A 20,342-nucleotide genomic window follows, 5' to 3' on the forward strand; every position below is an offset into this window, starting at 1 on the left:
TTTCCAAGACTAGGCTCATCTGCATCATCATCTTTAGGGATTTGAGAGCAGAATGGAGGATTTTCCAGTGTTGTGTCCCCTAAATCGTCGTCATTATACACCTCATGGTAATCTCGATTAATGGAAGTTAATACAACTGACCAGGTAATATCGACTGGATCGTCGACATAGAAAACTTGCTTGACCTGGTCAACGGATACGTACTTATCATTTTTGTACCTTTTTTTAACGAATACCTAAATTACAATTACGACTAGTTCTCCTCAAAATCATTAACATCTCTTCTGTATTTCACTAATTTTATAACTTTTTTAACAAATATCTAATTAAGCTTGTGAATTCACAAGCTCATACACAATACAACTGTCTTCCATAAATTGCACAGTTTATATAAATAAAAAAATTGTAAAGCCCCATATCAGCACAAACAGACAATCAAAACAGAAAGAGGATTACTAAAATACATACACATTTTAAAACATACAATCAAAAAAGAAAGAGGATTACAATCATTTTAAATAACATTAGCACAAATATATCAACAAAGCCCCATTTCACACAAGTAAAAACAATGCATACACATCAATTCACAAAGATACACAAATTCAGTAATAATATGTCTGTAAGACACACATACCAATCAAAAGTCCCAAAAAATCAAATTTAATTGAAAATACACTTACAAATTAGGGTTCGATTTCGGTGAAACAGAGTTCGATTTGTGTAAAACTTACTTGATTCGGGTTGTATGAACACTTCTCAGGGCTGCATGTCAACCTTCTTGCTCAATCTGTAATTAGAGGGTTTAACTTTGTTTTAGGGCTTGTAACGGGTAGAGGTGAAAGAGAGGGGAGAGTGATAGTTGAGAGGTGAGAGACGGAGATGGAGAGAGAGAGGGAGGGAGAGAGAGAGAGAGAGAGAGAGAGAAGTCGGGGAGGGAGAGTGTACCGAGAGAGAGAGGTCGGGGAGGGAGAGCAGTGAGAGAGAAGGGGGAAATAAATTTTGTTTAAGTAAAAATTTCCCCCGTGTTTTTTTAGTTGTAAAGGGGAAACAATTTGTTCCGTGTTTTTTTAATTTTTAAAAAAGCAGTTATATACAACGGTCGGCCATGAAACTGATGTGAATAATGTTGTTTCACATCAGTTTGAGAGCAACTGATGTCAAAAATTGTTTTTACATCGTTTTTTTTTGTAACTGATGTAGAAGTGTGATGTCTATTCCAGTTTTTCACGTAGTGAAAACACATTCACCCCTCTGTGTTTTATTTATTACCTAACAACTTAGATAAACATTAATATATTTTTTTGAATTATCCGTTAGCTAGTAATAGAAAAGCTCCACCAATATTTAACGAAAAAAAAACATGCAGACTATTTGTGAATAAATATGGTAAACTAAATGTCAAAATGCAATAATCAAATTCTTAGTCCTTAAATGAAAAGTTATGTAATACTTATATACGATATTGTGATAAAGGGATAGTCATAGAATCCATCTTTGATTATATCACACAATTACATCTCATAATTTTTAGAGTTAAATTTTTAAACTATGTGAGTCAAATTAAATATATTTAGTCGAACAGTTGTTTAGAATTAAAGCACTTAAAATGTATAATTGGTCTAAAAAGATATCTTAAAATTGAAATAATATGCGTCCTAGAAACGAAACATTTTTTTTACATTAATACGTTTTTCAGAGTGTACTTCCCAAATTTACGAGATTTTTATTAAATAGTGATAATATGATTTGCAAAATAATATATTTAGCATTCTGCAATATTTAATGTAATATTTTATTTACCGTGCATATTTGGGAAGAAAAGTAATAATAACAACATATAAATCATGAAATAAGAGAATACCAGACACGATCACTAGAGAGAGCTCGTACAATTGTATGAAAATTCATACTTTGTGTGCTATTATAGAGTGCCTTGTATGTAAAACTAGTTATGACACTAAACAAATAATGCGTTATTAGAGGACTATTGCAATATTTTTTGAAAAGTATTACACACATTTAATTACAAAGGTTATGAAGTTTAAGACTATATGTGTATGTCTATATACGTAAAACATGGTCCATACATAAACTTACGAGATTTTATAACATGTGTTAAAGTTTAATTTTACGTGCTTGACCAATTTTATATTTTACAAATATATTTTCATTACGTCAAAATATGTCAATTAATAAATTCTCATGTTATACATGGGCGATTATGCGAAAATTATTATTTTCTTGCACTTAATTATTTAATTTGATAAAGTTTATTTAACGTTGTAAAAAATTAATTATTTTAGCAATAAAAAAATTATTATGTGATTTTTATAATAGAGATATTTATCCAAAATGATATATAATAATTTTCTTCTTAAAGTCTCAATATCTGCATATTAATTTTTGTGCAAATAATAATAAAATACATATCATAAAAATATTATTCAACTATCTAGTTCGTGCATCGCAATTAGTTATATATAAAATAGGTTGAAGTTGTTTTACCCTAAAATATGTACAAGATGGTTATTAAAACTAAATTTTGCCCAAGCTAATTAGAGCAAGTCCAATTTCAGATGGAAAATGATTATAGGTATTGGTATAACATGGCACCAAAAAGTGAATTTTTTGGTGTTAAATAGAACTTACTTTTTAATACTAGTTGTATTTTACAATTAAATAATTTTGTATATAGTTAATATTTTATCCAACTCATTCACTTTATTTTAAAGTGGACCTCTATGCACTGTATTATTAGTTATTCGATGATGTGGCAAGAAAGTCATCCTTGATCTCAAATATAAGACCAAATATTTATTTATACATATAGAGTTATGTATTGTTATTGCGTTTTATTTTATTTTATTCTTATATTATCATACTAAACTAGCATAATAACCCGTGCGAGACACGAGTCATTTTCTAGAGTTTTTTTTATGCATAATGCAATCATAATGTTTGTAGAGCAACTCCAACAATATCCTTATATAGGCTCTTTCAAATTTTGAAAAAATGGAGATACAATTTCTCGCCAACAAGCTCCATATCCCCCTCTATAACATTAGGAGCTTCCAATGCTTCCTCACTTTTAGAGTGAATATCCCCTCAACTATTATTATATTATATTTTTCTTACCCGTTATTTTATATTTAATGAATGAATATAAACAGGGTAGTAAGTGTACGTTTAAAACGAAACAATTAAACTTAATCTGTAGAATGCCGTTAGTATGTTTACAAATAAAAAACTACAAATTAACATATATGTTGAATACAGAGTTGACCAAAATCTTGAATTTTATTTAAATAAACTCTATGTACTGCTCTATATTATTACCGAGTTCACTACTAACTTACAATTAACTTACTCAGTTTAAAAAGATAAAAAATGCATAACTTAAGTCAGAATGACCTGCAATCATAATATACAATAATGTAAAATTTACATTATTGTTAATATTAAAGTTGATTTTAATGAAAAATATTAGTTTTTGAAATTCAACGCATGTATGTATGGCAAACTGTTAGTTTTTTATTTACACCGCTGTTAACAAAGTAAAATTAAGTTATATGTATGTGTGTGTTAGCATGGAAATTATTGTATGTTACATCTCTTAATAAATTATGATGGTTTCAATTATATATATGCTAAATATCTGATTTATGTACATGTATAATCATTATTACTTCCTCTGTCCCAACCATTTCTTTACACTTTCCTTTTTGGGAAGTCCCATCCAATTCTTTACATTTCAAAACTTACCACAAATAGTCAATGGCTTTTCACACTACTTTTACTCCACTATCTCTCTTTTATATATTAAAAATCAATGGGTCATACCACTTCACCCACTTTTCTTTCTCCTTTTTACTACTTTATACATATTTCTTGACCTCCGTGCCCAAACCAAACATAAATAATTGGTTGGGACGGAGGGATTAACATCTAGTGAGGTAATTGATTACTTAAATAACATGCATTTATAATTATTCAAAAATTAAAATTAGGTAATAAATAAATTGCTATAATTTATATATGGCATTCACATTATCACTGACAAACAATCCATATCTATTTTTTACGCAACCGGGTATCAATCATGGTTGTAACATAAAAATGAATTATATATTTTTAAGACTTATTATTTATATTCATGATTTTTCCAAGAATTCGAAAGAAAAATTGTATTTATATCGTTATTTAAACGTTTTTAAGTTTCTTTCATTACGAATCTAATATTTTTTCATATATAACATTTTATACTATTCTTCTAAAATTAAAAAATTTCAGTTCGATAAAGTTTTACAAATATCAGTTGAAGTGGTTAATTCCTTCAAATTATTGAACAATATATGTTTTTTCCTTAAATAATATAAAATGCATTAAATTAAATGCTACAATATAGTATAGATATAACTTTTATTTGAATAATTCAAAATATTAAAATAATTCAAAATATTTGTACAATATTATTTTGATCAATGAATATTGATGATCTAAAAAAATTCTTTTTAAAAAGTTAGTTTTTTTAAGTGAAAAATTAAAAATAAATCAATTTAATATATCGTCGTAGTTTTAACAAATCTAGTAAGATCTCATTTAAAATTTCAAATATTCTTAAAATTGGGACAAATCCCAAAAATAATTATGCGTTACCAGTGAAGTTAATAATTTTATTATAAATAATCAATTGACCTATCCTATAAATACCTCAAACACATTAATTTATATTAACATAAGATATTAAAAAATTTCACATTATTGGTAAGATATTCTCGTCGAGCTTGTAATTTAAATTTACTAAACGTAGAATGTGACGATATTTTTCGGTCGGGTCATGTAATCAAATTTCGAGTATTTTTTTGAACAATAGGCCAAGTTTTAAAATGCATTGACTCATTATAATTCAAACATATCTAAATATGTAATACCAATATAGATTATTTATATATAAGCGATTTTATTTTTAATATTTTTTTAAAAATTATATTTATACATTTTAATTACTTTTTATAATAAAAAATATGTTAAAAATATATGAGATATATTTTCAAACTAAAAAATAATTAATAAATAAGATAATAATCCATTTATGTACTATGCCTAATTTTATATTTGGAATTCAATTCTTTAAAATTAACTGTACAAATATTCAACTAACTATCCTTTTTTTGTGAAATTCAAGTAAGTATCTTTAAAGTTAAATAAAATATTAATTTAGCACACTTACATATTATGTGTATGATAAAAAGCAAATGTGACAATATCGTATAGCGGTGAGAGATTGTATAGTTGAATGAAATAACTTGGGTTCGATTTCCACCAACCATATTTTTTATATAAATATTAAAAATAGGGATATTTTAGTCTTTTTAATGAGATTTTTTAATCACATCAAATTATCCCTTTGTTCTCCTATTATATAATATATATATATATATAGAATAGATATAACTATGTATTGGGCTTTAGAACAGAATAAAAACAAGAAAACCGAAAGGGGGGCAGAAACGGGTCTGTTCTATTACAATGAAAAACCCTTGATAGATCCATGAGACCTACATAAAACCAAAGCCCCACAAGCCCAATCGAAATTAATAGGCCCAGAAATAAAACCCGGCTCAACTCCTAATACAGCGTAAAACCAGTTTGTATAATTCCAGCAAGCATTCGCCGCCAATCTTCTTCTCCGACCGTTTAAACCCTACATAAATCTCACCTCAAACCTCTACACACATATACATACATACACAATTCATGGCGATAGATGGAGGTATCTTCAATCCATCACAAAAATCACACAGGACTCGTCAATCAGGTCCTTCTGCTAAGAAGAACAAAAAGAAGAAGAGCAGCGATAATAATGTTCCTAATGATAAAACTCATAACCCTAAGGTCCTCAACTCACTCATTTATATGTTTATATGTATGTGTGTGTGTGTTTTGTGTGATTTAGTTGAAATTTGTTGTGAATTTTTCTGTTTGTTGTAACTGTTGCATTTATCCAACTGTTGAACCGAATAGATTGCGGTTTCGTAGATGAGCGTGTGTCTGAATTTTAGTTATTTTGGCAATAGTTGTTGGGAATTATGCTGATCGATTGTTGTTGATAGGCGTTTAAGTCTGCATTTGTCATAATTGTTAGTGCTAAGAAATTGTAATTTTATGTATTAGGTGTATAGTTCGGATTGTAACTTTTGTGATTTTTGTGGTTTGTTGTTACTATGCGATTGTGTTTACCTCAATTGATGAAGCTGTAAGAGATTGGCTGTCTAGTGATGTGTAGTACATATGTGTATATGAATGTGTTTTGTTTGTTTTTGAGTAATTAAGTGGAGAATTGTGGTGAATATTGCTGATTGTTAAGCTAGGCTAAGAGATTTTAGTCTTCTGATATATATGATTAAGTAGTTTATATATATTTCTTTGATGAAATTAGGAGGATAGTTGTGAATTTTGTTGATTCTTGTTAATAGGCGTTTGCGTTTACCTCAACTGTTAAAGCAAAAAGATTACAATCTCGTGCTACTGAGAAAGAGCAACGCAGACTTCATTTACCTGTTGTTAATCGTAACATTGGTGAGGAACCTCCCTTTGTAGTTGTTGTTCAAGGCCCTCCCCAGGTATGTGTTCTTTCATATGCAACTGTGTGTACATGTGTGGAATACTTTGTTATTGTAATACCAATGCTTGTTATGGGTTAAAATTAATTAGTATATACTTCATTTGTTTACTAGGTAGGGAAGTCGCTGGTTATTAAATCTTTGGTTAAGCATTATACCAAGCATAACTTGCCGGAAGTTCGAGGTCCTATTACTATTGTAACAGGTTTACCTAATTATCCCTCCTTGTATAATTTGTGTTTATACTGAATTTTTTAGATTTTGGTTTTGGTAAATGGTCGTATTGCCTTAATTGTACATGGTCTTGAATTTGTTTAGGTAAGCAACGGCGGGTGCAATTCGTTGAATGCCCAAATAATATCAATGGAATGATTGATGCTGCTAAATTTGCTGATTTAGCATTGCTCCTAATTGATGGAAGTTATGGCTTCGAAATGGTGAGCTTTTTTTTAAAATCAATCACTCTAGCTTAAAGAAGCACTCTTCTGTATGCAGTAATGAGGTATGTTAGATCTTGTATGCATGTGTACTATTGTTAGGAATTAGTGAATCCTTTTTGCATCTTTTTTTGCTGTTTACTGTGTTTAGAAGTAATACAACAGCTAGATAGAGGTAAAGAATAAGAGCAGATTAGTAGAGAAATGAGAGACATTAGACAGAGATCGGAGAGATCAGATAGAGAAGACAACAGAGAGAGATAGAGAGAGTTTGCATCAGGTATTTATAGACTCCACTCCAGTACTAACTCAACAAAAGACTAAAATGCCCTTATGACTCTACTTCCATACTACTGTACTGCTACTGCCTTGTAGTATTACTACTATTACATATAGTGTATCCTGACCTCATCCTGACACTACTAAAACTGATTCCTAACAACTATTAGTCAGAATAATAACGTTTAGAATTTTTTATTGAAGCCATAATCATATTTTGCCTACAAAATCTAGAGTTGTGCATGTTGTGACTTGGAAGATAGCTTGTCACTGGTTTGTTCTTATCACCTTGTTCTAATTTAAACTTGATTTCTGATTACCAACTTCACGCACCACGGACGTATGTTCTGATACCCTGCTAAGCTTTTTCAATAATTAAATTAAATTAATATAGAAATGTATTCAATTTTTCTGTTATTAGTATTAGTCATAATCGTTCCGCTTTTACTTATTTTTTTTGCTGTTTGTGCTACCATATTACCTGCTTCTTATACTTCCCTGTACTTGTGCAATTCCTTTCTATTTCCCCTCCTTGTTCATTCACCATGTGTCAGCCCCGTTTTTTCTTACAAACACAGGTGCCACCAAATAATTAATTATCAAAGAAGTTGAAGGTTGCAGTCTTGTTTATTTGTTTGTATGATGTATTCTAATATTTTTGCAGGAAACCTTCGAGTTTCTTAATATTATGCAAAATCATGGATTTCCTAAAGTTATGGGCGTTCTTACGCACCTCGATAAGTTTAAGGATGTGAAGAAACTTAGAAAGACCAAACAGAGGCTCAAACATCGTTTCTGGACGGAAATATATGACGGAGCTAAGCTATTCTATTTATCCGGTCTAATTCACGGGAAGTAAGTACCGAGATGTTTATTTTTATATAGGCTTCTGCTGAACTACTTTTCTTTTAAACATGCCCAAAGACTTCTATTTTTGTATTACACACTTGTATGTTGGCAGTACTTCTTATTCATTGTTATTTTGAAACTAGAGAATTGCATATGAAACATGAAACAAATTCTTTCTCTAAAGGTATATTACACACGTGATTGTATGCTGTTGAAATTTGGCCATCTTTGAAAACTTATCTCTGTTTGTTACAATGAGCAGGTATGCAAAACGAGAAGTTCATAATCTTGCAAGATTCATATCTGTGATGAAGTTTCATCCATTGTCGTGGCGTAAGGATCATCCCTACATTTTGGCAGATCGATTCGAAGATGTCACGCCTCCAGAAAAAGTGGAGCAAAATAACAAGTGCGACAGAAATGTGACTTTGTATGGTTATTTGCGTGGCTGTAATTTAAAAAAAGATACTAAGGTTTGTATATCATCCTTTTCTAGCCAGCTTTCATCCTTCTCATTAATAAACCTGCAACATGTGACAATACATTTTAGTAAATGACCCTTTCATAAGCACTTGAGGTATAGGATCCTGGAGTCCCCAATCAATACGCCTAGGTTGCCCGTGAAATTAACACTTCATAGTTATAGAATTCTGGGGTTTAATGTTGGGTTGGTGGAAACGACTGCTTTCTGGCATTTGTAAGCAGGTCACATAAGTTTCTACATGCCTCGGTTAAAACATGTACTCTTTATCTCTATATTGCTGGGTTAGGTAAAATGTATCGTTCAACTCATTTTTTGTTTCTTTATTCAGGTACATATTGCTGGAGTGGGTGATTTTAGTGTGGCTGGTGTTACCAGCTTAGCTGATCCATGCCCTTTACCTTCAGCTGCCAAGAAGAAGGGTTTGCGTGACAAGGAAAAGCTTTTCTATGCACCTATGTCTGGATTAGGGGATCTTCTTTATGACAAGGATGCTGTATACATAAACATCAATGATCATTTTGTTCAGTTCTCTAAAGTTGACGGTGAAAGCGGCGGAGTGGCAGGTAAAGGTATGTGTGAAGGGTATTGAGCATACTTATTTTGTCTTTGAAGTTAGTTGAGCTTGATCTTTATCATTATTCTATCTATCCAATATTTCTCTTTGCGTCGTGCTTAATTGTAGTAATAAAAAACGGCATATAGCATACACATGTTTTAATGCACACCAGTTTCAATGCGGTAACTTCTTCTGAATATGTAGTCAAATGCTCTCCCCTCTATATGTTCTATAGTTATGTCTTTGTATTCCAGGAAAGGAACGAGATATAGGGGAGAAATTAGTGGAATCATTACAAAATACAAAATACTCTATTGATGAAAAATTGGAGAAAAGCTTCATCAGTCTTTTCAGCAAGAAACCCACACCGAAAGAGCCAAGAGTCACGAAGGATAGCCATGAAACAGTTGGGCTTACTGAGGACCAAGATCAGTCGGGAGAAGAATCTGAAACTGATGAGTCGGGTGACGATGATGAGGATGACGTGAAATGCTTGGAATATACAGATGAGGGTAGAACCCTTCAAAAGGATTCTACATTAAAAAGTGTAGATAGTGGCTCTGATGAAGAAAATATCAATGCAACAGATGAATCTCTTTCTGAAAATAAAGTGAACCAGCATATCGAGTTCCAGAACGGAAGAATGCGGAGAAAGGCTGTGTTTGGAAATGAATTGGATCTTGGCAATTCTGAGGTAATGCATTCTTGTAGCAAATTTATGATGATATTCTTTGTTTCAAGTTATTTTATTTTGAAGTTCTTGCTACGAGCTGGTATTGGGTATTGCGACATGAGTACTTTATAAGTGACATTACTACTTTAAATTACTTGCACTGGTGCTTCAGTTTCTACTTATATTTATAGTTATACCCTATAATCAAGGATTGAATATCAGAAAACAAAACATAATCGTAGATCAACACTAGAAGAAAAGGTGTCAGTAATTTTATACTAAATCTAAAGTAGCTAGTGTTATAGTCAAGAGTTTTTCATTCAGTTAAATTGCATTTTAAAGCATTATATTTTAAGCATGATAAGAGGGAAGTACTAACCTTACCTTTAGACCGGTCATATAGTAAAAGCTTCAGGAATATGTATTTTCTTTTTGCAAATTGTACTAGAAAATTAGTTTCAAGTAACCACTTTTACAAAAGCAAATTACTGATGTTAGTTAGCAAATATAAGAGTATTGATGTTTGTCTTCGCTTTTGGTAAAGAGAAAATGTTAACTTAAATTTTCGTGTTTTAGACGCATAAGATTTGATGATCATAAAGTTGGAAGTTTTGTAAATTGGTTTTATTATACATAACATAGAATATGTTAATTTTTTTGTAAGTCGTAAACTCCCGCAACTAAATCCCCATATCATCATGTGTCAAATATGTATATCTCTGCACTACCTGCCCCCACCTGTGTCTAATAGATCATTCCTATACATTTGAGGTCTTAAATCATTATTCCGTCATGCTTCCACTCGTTAATTATTTTCATGTTTTCTTATTGATTCTTTTCTGGACATAAAAACCTTAATAATTAACTTAAAACTATGATATTCCTAATTATTTTGTACTAAGTAGTTAACATTGTAACCAACTGCGACCTCATCTTTTCCTCTATATTCTAATAGAATTATTTTAAGCTGCCCTTCTTTCCCTTGGTGTGGTGCCTTGCGTACCTTAAAAATATATGAGGTGTTTGGGTAGTCTGTTTAGTTTGAAGGAGGAACTTGCTTAGTGATACCATGTTAACGGCTTAAAAATGTCATGTTTAAGTTTATTGAAATGAACGGAACTGATAAATTACAATTTATGATGGGAATCTTGGATAGAAAAGATACTATTCTTGTTATGCAAGTCTCCACAGTCCTATGGCAGAGATATGATTTCAAATTAACTTCATTATAACCACGTGCATGTCATGATAGTTTTTTTTGTCTAGGCATATGAATTAACTAATCTTATATATTGCTAAGCAGGGAAAAAGTTGAACCATAACAGTATTGCATGCAAATGTATGAAAACATAGGCTCAACTACTGTTGTTAAATTTTGTAGAAAACACAAAAACACGATACAAAACTTTAGTGGTAAGTTTTGGACTTTTAGGTACACCAATTCACGAACATGAAGGACATGCCATGATTGGTTTTTCCCTTTGAGTACACAAAATGACATGGAAGTACACAAAATAAATAAATTTTAGGATATTCTCCACGGTACCATTGTTGTCACGGCGGTCGACTAGTCGTGAGTAGTCGACGACTACTCGACTAGTCGGTTTGAGATAGTCGAAGGGAGAGCTCGACTTGCAAATTGTGGACTAGTCGGTCGACTTGGTCGACTAATCGGTCGACTTGTCGACTAGTTGGTTGACTAGTGCAAAATCCAATCAAAAGTTAAATTAACATGCCAATTTTAACTTATATATCTTCACGTGGGTGTGTTTATGTATGTATTAATTTTTTAAAACTGAATATACATGTAGTATAATTTGATTATATATTTGTATAATCGGCTTATCGAAATGAGTATATAGAAGGGGAAAAAGAGATGTTTGTGTTTAACATGTATATTTTATGATTGATATATATATATATAGGGGGCTACTTCAATAGAAACCAATTTAGAATAGAAACTATAAACCAAATATTTTTTAAAAAAAAAACTAATTCAAAATATAACACATATGGTATGCAAATCGATCGTTGAGAGATAGAAAAATACGGTGAAATCGGATTTTAAAAAAAAGTTACGGTTTGACGGGAAATATCAAATTAAAACGGAGGGGAAAAATTGAAATTGGGTGTGGGAGGGTGTAGGGTAGTTGGGTGGTGTGATTTAGGGGGACCATTAGATTGGGTAGATCTAATGGCTTAGATTAGTTCTAAGTTTCTATTTTAATTTTAGTTTGTATTTGATCATTCCCCTATATATATATAAGTATATATATATATAAGTATGAGATTGTTAGGCTTTTGTTGTGGAAAACCACGTATATAAGATATGTATTATTATATGTTATTTATTTATTTATTATTATTTTGTCGACGTGTTGACAAGCTGGATCTCCATCGATTCGAGTCGACTTATCGACATGACAACCATGCATGGTACCATTGTAGTTTGACTTTTGCTGTTGGTATCGGCTTTTCTGGCATCTACTTACGGTACCAATATACTTTTGCTATTCGATTGATGGTACCCTTCAGTAAAAAGTTAAATAAACGGTTGACAGTACTAAAATAGCCATTATATCATATTTAGCTTAAATTTTCCGTCAAATTTTCTGATTCAACTATGTACTTTCACACAATATTTAAAAATTAATTATTTTGACAAATATTTATGAATAATTACCAAAAACATTATGCATAATGATGTGGAATTATTGTTGTTGCGTTTCCCCCCCTTAATTTTTATAATTCAAGTCCAAGGGAGACTTTGAGTTGGCAAGGGATCTTTTGAAGTCTTAGTTGAGAATTATTTGTGTTAGTTGGATAACTTAATATATTGTTCATTACAATTTGAAAACTTATGAAAAATGAAAAAATATCTCTTATTTGGACCTATATTTTAGTGTTCTGTATGTTACCTTGTACTATTGGTTATTGGTTATACAGTTAGTACCATTATCTTTTTTACCTTCTTTGTGGTGCCCTTGTAAATTTAACGTTTGTATGACGTTTTACTAATGGAAGGGCACAACAGGTTGAGAACCTGAAAATGGTACCATGCGTAGAAGTCAAAAAGGTGATGGTACCAATGACAAAAGTCAAATTTGTGATGATACCATAGAGAATATCCCATAAATTTTTAATTCAATACATACAAAAATTGTATGTAAATATATTTACTTATGAATGTATACATATGAACATTTTTTAATATATTCATAAAATATATATACATATAATAGATTCAAATACTTATAAGCATAAACGAAAATTACATTTTGCAAAAGTACATGAAGACGTACTTATTTCATGTCATCTCCAGTAGGCTTGTCAATGGAGCGAAAATCCGGTCCTACCCGACCCGATCCGAGGCCATTTCACCGGTTATGGATCGACCTATGAAAAATTCGACCCAAGATCCGATCTGATAAGAAAAATCTGATTATAAATGGCGTGAATATGGATTTAGGCCGATCTGATATGTTAATAACCCAATCCGATACATATTTATATTTATTTATTTTTTATATAATATTATATATATGATATAATAAAAATATTTTTTTTTTACTATTTATAATTTTAAAAGTCTTATCCTCGAGTTAAGGCTCATTATCTATACTTTGTTCGGTCTAGTCTTTGAAGTCCAGTCAATTTCTATAACCCTAATTCTTTTACCTTTTAGAGCCGCATATCCCCAACCTCTATTCATGTAACACTTCCACTTTGATACGTCATTTTTTTCCATTGTTTGAATCAAATATTTTACGATCCAATGGTATGTTTATTTTTAAAAATGAATTTCAATTTGTAATTTATCTTTAAACTTCATTCTATTCTACTTGTATTTTAATATTTTTCGAAATTGTCAGTTTTAAATATGGAAGTACATAAGATGGTTTCCATGCCTATATGTTATTGAATCATGTACTTTGTACAGACAGATACACGTACGGAACATGTTTCGTTATAATTAAATCTTCTATTACAAGATAAACTCATTTATGGCTGTCATGGCCAATCTAGTGAACGCTAACAGGTTGCTTAGCTTATGCCTGATTCGTGTTTTATGATATACTTTATTGGTTGATTAATATGATATTTACTGATCAGACCACAAACAGGAATACACCATAGTAAACAATAGATGAAAAAGGATGAAAGCGTGGGCTTAACTAACGGGGTCTCTTTTTTTAGGGGTTTTTACTAATGCAACACGTGCATGTTCATACCAAACTTACAAGTCTTTTACATGATATACTCATGTGCTAACATTTTTTCGCAAATGTTCGGTATTTGTTCTCATATTTTTGTTTTATTTGCAGGATTCCGATGAATCTGTTGAAGACGAAGATGAAGATATGGATATGGATGATAAATTATCCGCCCTTTCAGAGGAAGATGAAAAGAATCTCGCAGATGATGGTATAACCTTAGACTCACATAATCATACTGTCTATAGTAAAATAATATATAAGATCATTATATCCTTTCTTTCTTGTATGTTAAAAGTGTGATTGGTAAATATCTGCTGGCTAATCAAGATGGATTTGCAATATTTTTGATTAAAACAATGCAATAATTACCTTACAAGTTTGTTTTTGTATAGCAATGACTCATTGTCAAGACAGAAAATGTTTAGAATACATATTGTCCTTCTAGATTACTGTCAGTTCCTAACTTCCATAAATTGGTGTAGAAGATAAGATGGGAAATGCTTCAAGATGGAAAGATTCTCTGAAAGATAGGATTCATTTGGGGAAAAATAAAAATCTTAAGCAACTTATATATGGAAAGTCTGAGTTGAAGTCCACTTCCTCAATTGATGACGCACAAGGTAGCAGTGAGGATGAAGGTGAATTTTTCAAGCCAAAAGGAGAGGGTAACAAGGTTGGTGTTGTAGATGCTTATTGTATTTGAATATTTATTTTTTCCACCGAGCGAAAATTAGCAAATCTTTTCTATCTCATGTTAAAGTTTGGATTAGCTAATAAATTTAGGGATTTGATACCAATGTAACTCTCTTTAATATCCGGCTTTGTTGTAGAACGTCAGGGAAGATTTTGATGGCGATAATGTCAATAATGAAGATTGTTCCAGATTTTCAAATCATTTTGATGTAACAAACTGGATAGAGGAAGAAAAATATGAAAGGATCCGTGACTGTTTTGTCACCGGAGATTGGTCAAAAGCCGGTCGCAGTGGGCAAGACTCTGATGCTAATAGCAATGATGACGATGATGAAAGTGCTGGATTAGGTGATTTTGAAGATCTGGAAACTGGTAAAAAACATGAGAGTCGTGTAAATGTTGAAGATGATGATGCTGAACAACGACGGTTAAAAAAGCTTGCCCTTCGTGCAAGATTTGATGCTCAATATCCTTTGCTTGATTCCTTGATATTCTTTTTATGTTTTATAGTCCTATATGCTATAGTTCCCTCCCTCTCTTTCTTATAAGCAAGCAAGGGCTTATTAATTGATATGCAAATCATTTTTTTTTATAAATAAACTCACACACCCGAGAGTCGAACCCCTGACCTCCTCCAGAGGAGGCAAGAGCACCACCACCGCACCAACCCTTAGTTGGCGGTATGCAAATCGTTAGAATGATATGAAAGTCAATAGCTTGCTGTCAGATTCTTGTGTCACCAATTATTTGGAAACATATACTTCATATCTTGGTTTTTGCTACACCTGCATTCTTATATATTTTTAAACTAGAAACATATAAAAGTCATATTGATGGACCTTAACTACGATATACATATGATGGGTCTGTGTCGCCTGAGGAGGATAATGATACTAAGAATGAAGGCAAGCATCATCATAACCAAGGACAAGATGGTGGATTCTATGACAAGGTTTCTTTTACACTTTGTTAATCATCTTTCTTAGAAGACTCTTCATAATTCCTACTAATTCTTGTTTGGGTTTTGGTAGGCAAAGGAGGAAGCTGAACTCATCAGACAAATGAAAATCGCAGAATTAAATGAAATTGATGAGGCAACTCTTGTGGAGATGGAGGGTTATAGAACAGGGACGTATCTTAGATTGGAAATTCGTGATGTTCCTTGTGAGATGGTTGAATATTTTGATCCATGCCATCCTATTCTTCTTGGAGGTATCGGGCTTGGGGAAGAAGGTGTTGGATACATGCAGGTTTGTAATATTAACATATGTCCATGTTCCATTGAAATTTGAGTGTAGTAGCTTCCAGCTCCTTCATAAAGTGTTAAAAGCTTCATTGCTTATTAAATGTATTATGGGCAAAAAGGCAGTTCTTAATGTTGCGTTTATTGTCACCTAAATTCTATTAAGGCACTTGCTGTTAAGTAATTTTTACTGAAAACCAACAAACACAAAGAAAAACAGCACCTTCCCCAGTAACTACAGAAGGTTATTGCCAGATCAGTCCAAGCAAAACAAATAATATAGTAGTTTACATGAAAGACAATTTCTAGTTCATCTTGTCAGAGTATGTCGCAGAGCCTGTTAATCCGGTCCACTGACTTGGTGCAGTTCGCTCTATCAGCTTTGAATAAAAAAATTTGTGTTCAGTTACTGTTATAGAAGTTACTTTTCACTTACCGGATATTGTTAACAGCTTTGTAATTTCAGCATCATTCCTCTTCTCGTAAAAATGTCTTAATGGCGTTTCAACTTTTCCAGGTACTGTTGAAGAGGCACAGATGGCATAAGAAAGTGCTGAAGACTAGAGACCCAATAATTGCTTCAATAGGGTGGAGGCGCTACCAAACTACACCTATATATGCCATTGAGGACCAAAATGGGCGCCATAGGATGCTTAAGTATACACCTGAGCACATGCACTGTCTTGCTATGTTTTGGGGCCCTCTTGCACCACCGAGGACTGGGGTTGTTGCAGTTCAGAATTTAGCCAACAACCAGGTTAATTGTTTCCTTTATTATTCTGATGAATTTTTCACTGGGTAGATGTAAGAATACCATTCAAATGAAGCAATATTATACACTTATAAAGGTTCAAAGCAATGATCCTGAACAGCGTTACTGGATTAGATTAATATAGGAGTTTAAAATTAGAGATGGGAGGGGTAGAACAGCGAAGTGTGTGGGGAGGTAGGGAAGGGTATTATAGGGAGAAGAGGTCAGTTGGTACTGTCAGGCTACCCATGTATACAACTTATATATATATATATAAATTAGCCAGGGTACTGTTGGGCTTAGTGGCTTACTAATGTATACTACTGACAGTTCTAAATGCACCAATTCAGAAAACCTGCACGAATGTCCATAAACCGATTTGAAGTTGCCTTAAATTTAGGATTTTAGTAAATTCATAAAAGTCAAGAGTGGTTGGCCCCCGAAATTATTATCATATTTAGGATATTAATAGAATGAGCAAGAACTTTACAGTTTGGAAGGAATTTTTTCGTAGATAAATTAAATTAGAATGAATGGGACCTGTTGCTTGTATGTCCACTTCCTTCTGAACTACTTTCCCTTCGTAATTTATTTTGATAATATTATCTCATGCTTACCTTTGTATTGGTAAATAAGCAAAGACGTGATTTTTTTATAAGCATTGTTGATGAATTGTTTGTTAGAATTTCGTTAATAATATTTCATTTGGTGATTACTTAAAGAGTATATTATGTTACAACCTGATGGATGGTTGCCTAAGTTGCAGCAAAATTTGGGGTAGTATGTTACAATTTACTGACATTTTTCGTAAAACATCAGTTTCTAGCTAACATATACAGTTGTGTTGTGATATTGAAACAATCTTCTGCTAAATGTCAGACTGAGTTTCTTTGAGATATGCGTATGTTCCTTGTTCCTTTCTTCCTGTTTATCTCCCAACTACTCCTAGAACATGCCTTGCCTTATTTTGCTGTCAGTTTTGAGCATATATGTTCTGTGTATTCCCTCCTACCTCTAGTTATGTGTACATATTAGTCTTTCTGCTCTTGATTTCTAACCATGAGCAGTTTTGATTTTCAGGCATCGTTTAGGATCACTGCAACTGGACAAGTTAAAGAGTCTAATCATTCTGCACAAATTGTTAAGAAGATAAAGCTAGTCGGCTACCCCTGCAAGATTTTTAAGAAAACTGCACTGATCAAAGACATGTTCACTTCAGATCTTGAAATAGCCAGGTTTGAAGGTGCTGCTATTAAAACTGTTAGCGGAATTCGTGGACAGGTGAAGAAGGTATGACCGTGTATAAGTGGATATATATGCTTTAGCTTTTTATGGAACTATTCTTGTGGGCTGTTGCATAACATAATTTGTCTCTCAAGGTGCAACTGCATTTTCTGTAAAATCTTTGTTAATCTGTGATGTCATGGTCATTGTCCATTACTGATATATAAAAAATCCCTAGATACATGAGGTTTTTAAAAAAAAAAAACATTTCTGAATCCTGTAGGCTCGTTTGATTAATAATTCATTAATGTTGAACAGGCTGCAAAAGAAGAAATTGGTAACCAATCTAAGAAAAAGGGAGGAGTTCTTAAAGAAGGAATTGCTAGGTGCACCTTTGAGGATAAAATTTTGATGAGTGACATTGTTTTTTTGCGCGCATGGACTAAAGTTGAAGTCCCTTGCTTTTACAATCCTTTGACAACAGCTTTGCAACGTCGTGACCAGCCCTGGGAAGGAATGAAAACAGTAGCTGAACTGAGGAGAGAACAAAATCTCCCAGTTCCTGTCAACAAAGATTCACTTTACAAGGTAATATTTGATTTGTGCCACCCATATGTACGTCAGTCACATTTATAATTTCCTGATATTTGAGTCTCCAGTGAACTCATTTGCTTTTCTTTTAAAACAGCCAATTGAAAGGAAGGTTAGGAAGTTCAACCCGCTGGTTATCCCCAAGTCATTACAGGCAGCTCTCCCTTTTGCATCTAAGCCTAAGAATACTCCAAGTCGAAGGCGGCCACTACTAGAGAATCGTAGGGCTGTTGTCATGGAGCCTCATGAGCGGAAAGTTCATGCACTTGTTCAACATCTGCAGTTGATTAGAAATGACAAGGTATATGCGTGTCCTGACTAGAGCTCGCTCATACGACAGCTAGGAAGTTCTTTCTTTATTCTTGAATATATATTTTAGGCTTTACATTGAACTCTTTGAATATCATTAAAAAGTGAAATTTAAATATGCATATCTTCCTTGATGTTTTTCTTTGTCCGCTGTTTTTCCCTGGCCCGTGGTCTGCTGAATGCAGTAACCTACCTAACCAATCTGTTTGTTCGGTTCGGTATTGAAAAAAAAGTCAATTGTATTCCTGTCAGATATTTCGTATCAGATATTTGTCAGTTACTGAAGTTATCTTATTATTTTTTTCCTTGTGCAGATGAAGAAGCGGAAGCTCAAAGAAGATGTGAAGCGGAAATCCCATGAAGCAGAAAAGGCAAAGGAAGACCTGATTACCAAAAAGCGACAGAGAGATGAAAGACGTGAGAAATATCGTCAAGAGGACAAGTTAAAGAAGAAAATGAGAAGAAATTCAGATGACTGATCATCATCCCACACTGTAGGCATGGTTTTTCCAGCGATTTTGTATTCTGCGTCGGGTTTGCTTTTCCTGTCTGCCAATCTATATGGTGTAATGCTTTCCTATCATGTCCTTTGATTGAGAAACCTTTACACAGTTTTGTAGATTGTACTAATTATTATTACTACTAGTTGATTAAATACAATTTTTGTATTTGTGACTCGAGAACAAATACTCAATGAATAGCTAAGAACTGAAACAGAAGCTAAACACTCGTGGCACATAAAAGTAATAGTTTGAAATTACGTTTGTTGCACACAACTAAATCAATCCGACTTTAAAACACTTACTCGCCGTAAATATTCTACTCTCACCGCCAAAGAAAGATTCCACCAACTTGTACAGTTGTACCTGTATTAGTATTTAGTACCAAGTACAAGAAGTACATGATCTAAATTTTTTTTATGGAAATACTGACTGATTTGTGCCTAAAACAAACTTTCGGGATTTTGATATTTTATTATAAAAAATTCAAGACGTGAGCCGAATACTAAATTTATCTTCTGGGGAGAACTACTACTGTGGCGAAACTTACCAGTTACAACCTGCAGCAAAAGCGCATCAGAAGTTTGGAACAACAAATATTTAATTAAATGTTTTATATTTGGTTATCTTCGTTAAATAATCAAAATTCTCTCTTACTACTTATCTTTTTGAAGAAATTCCCTCGCTATTTACCATTGTAAAATATCAAACCTTTTTAATTTCAATAAAAATTGCTTTTGACTCCGTAAATAATACTTTCAAGTCCCATTTTACACTCTTTTGACTTTTTACATCTGCGAAAAAAAATTGATTTATATTTTTAACTTTTTGTCAATACAAATTTATGAATTAAATTTTATTTGAAAAAGAAAATTTAAAACTTAAAAATATTTTCTAAATACCTTAATTT

The 20,342-nt window shown here is 32.3% G+C and overlaps 1 protein-coding gene across 2 annotated transcripts; it reads left to right on the forward strand.

Annotated features, from left to right (window-relative positions):
• The first annotated feature begins 5,635 nt into the window (after positions 1–5,635).
• On the forward strand, positions 5,636–19,607 carry LOC141677272 (uncharacterized). 2 transcript variants are annotated; one of them, XM_074483123.1, is made up of 18 exons: positions 5,636–5,898; positions 6,480–6,626; positions 6,741–6,831; positions 6,945–7,063; positions 8,007–8,197; positions 8,454–8,664; positions 9,004–9,238; positions 9,486–9,925; positions 14,230–14,329; positions 14,604–14,794; positions 14,952–15,280; positions 15,670–15,766; positions 15,846–16,064; positions 16,575–16,814; positions 17,889–18,098; positions 18,351–18,620; positions 18,721–18,924; positions 19,247–19,607. In XM_074483123.1, the coding sequence occupies exons 1-18, from the start codon at positions 5,761–5,763 to the stop codon at positions 19,409–19,411; spliced, it is 3,597 nt and encodes a 1,198-aa protein (XP_074339224.1). In that variant the 5' UTR covers positions 5,636–5,760; the 3' UTR covers positions 19,412–19,607. The 2 variants fall into 2 exon arrangements, with proteins under 2 accessions (XP_074339224.1, XP_074339223.1); XM_074483122.1 differs by having other exon boundaries at positions 5,637–5,898; positions 9,004–9,244.
• Positions 19,608–20,342: the final 735 nt, after the last annotated feature.

Source organism: Apium graveolens, chromosome 8 (assembly GCF_009905375.1).
Source record: "Apium graveolens cultivar Ventura chromosome 8, ASM990537v1, whole genome shotgun sequence".
NCBI lineage: Eukaryota > Viridiplantae > Streptophyta > Magnoliopsida > Apiales > Apiaceae > Apium > Apium graveolens.

Coding starts and splice junctions, on each gene's coding strand:
- LOC141677272 (XM_074483122.1), top strand. CDS start 5,761: ATGGCGATAGATGGAGGTATCTTCAATCCATCACAAAAATCACACAGG. Junction 8,665..9,003: donor ATTTAAAAAAAGATACTAAG/GTTTGTATATCA, acceptor TTCTTTATTCAG/GTACATATTGCTGGAGTGGG. Junction 9,245..9,485: donor CGGCGGAGTGGCAGGTAAAG/GTATGTGTGAAG, acceptor TTTGTATTCCAG/GAAAGGAACGAGATATAGGG.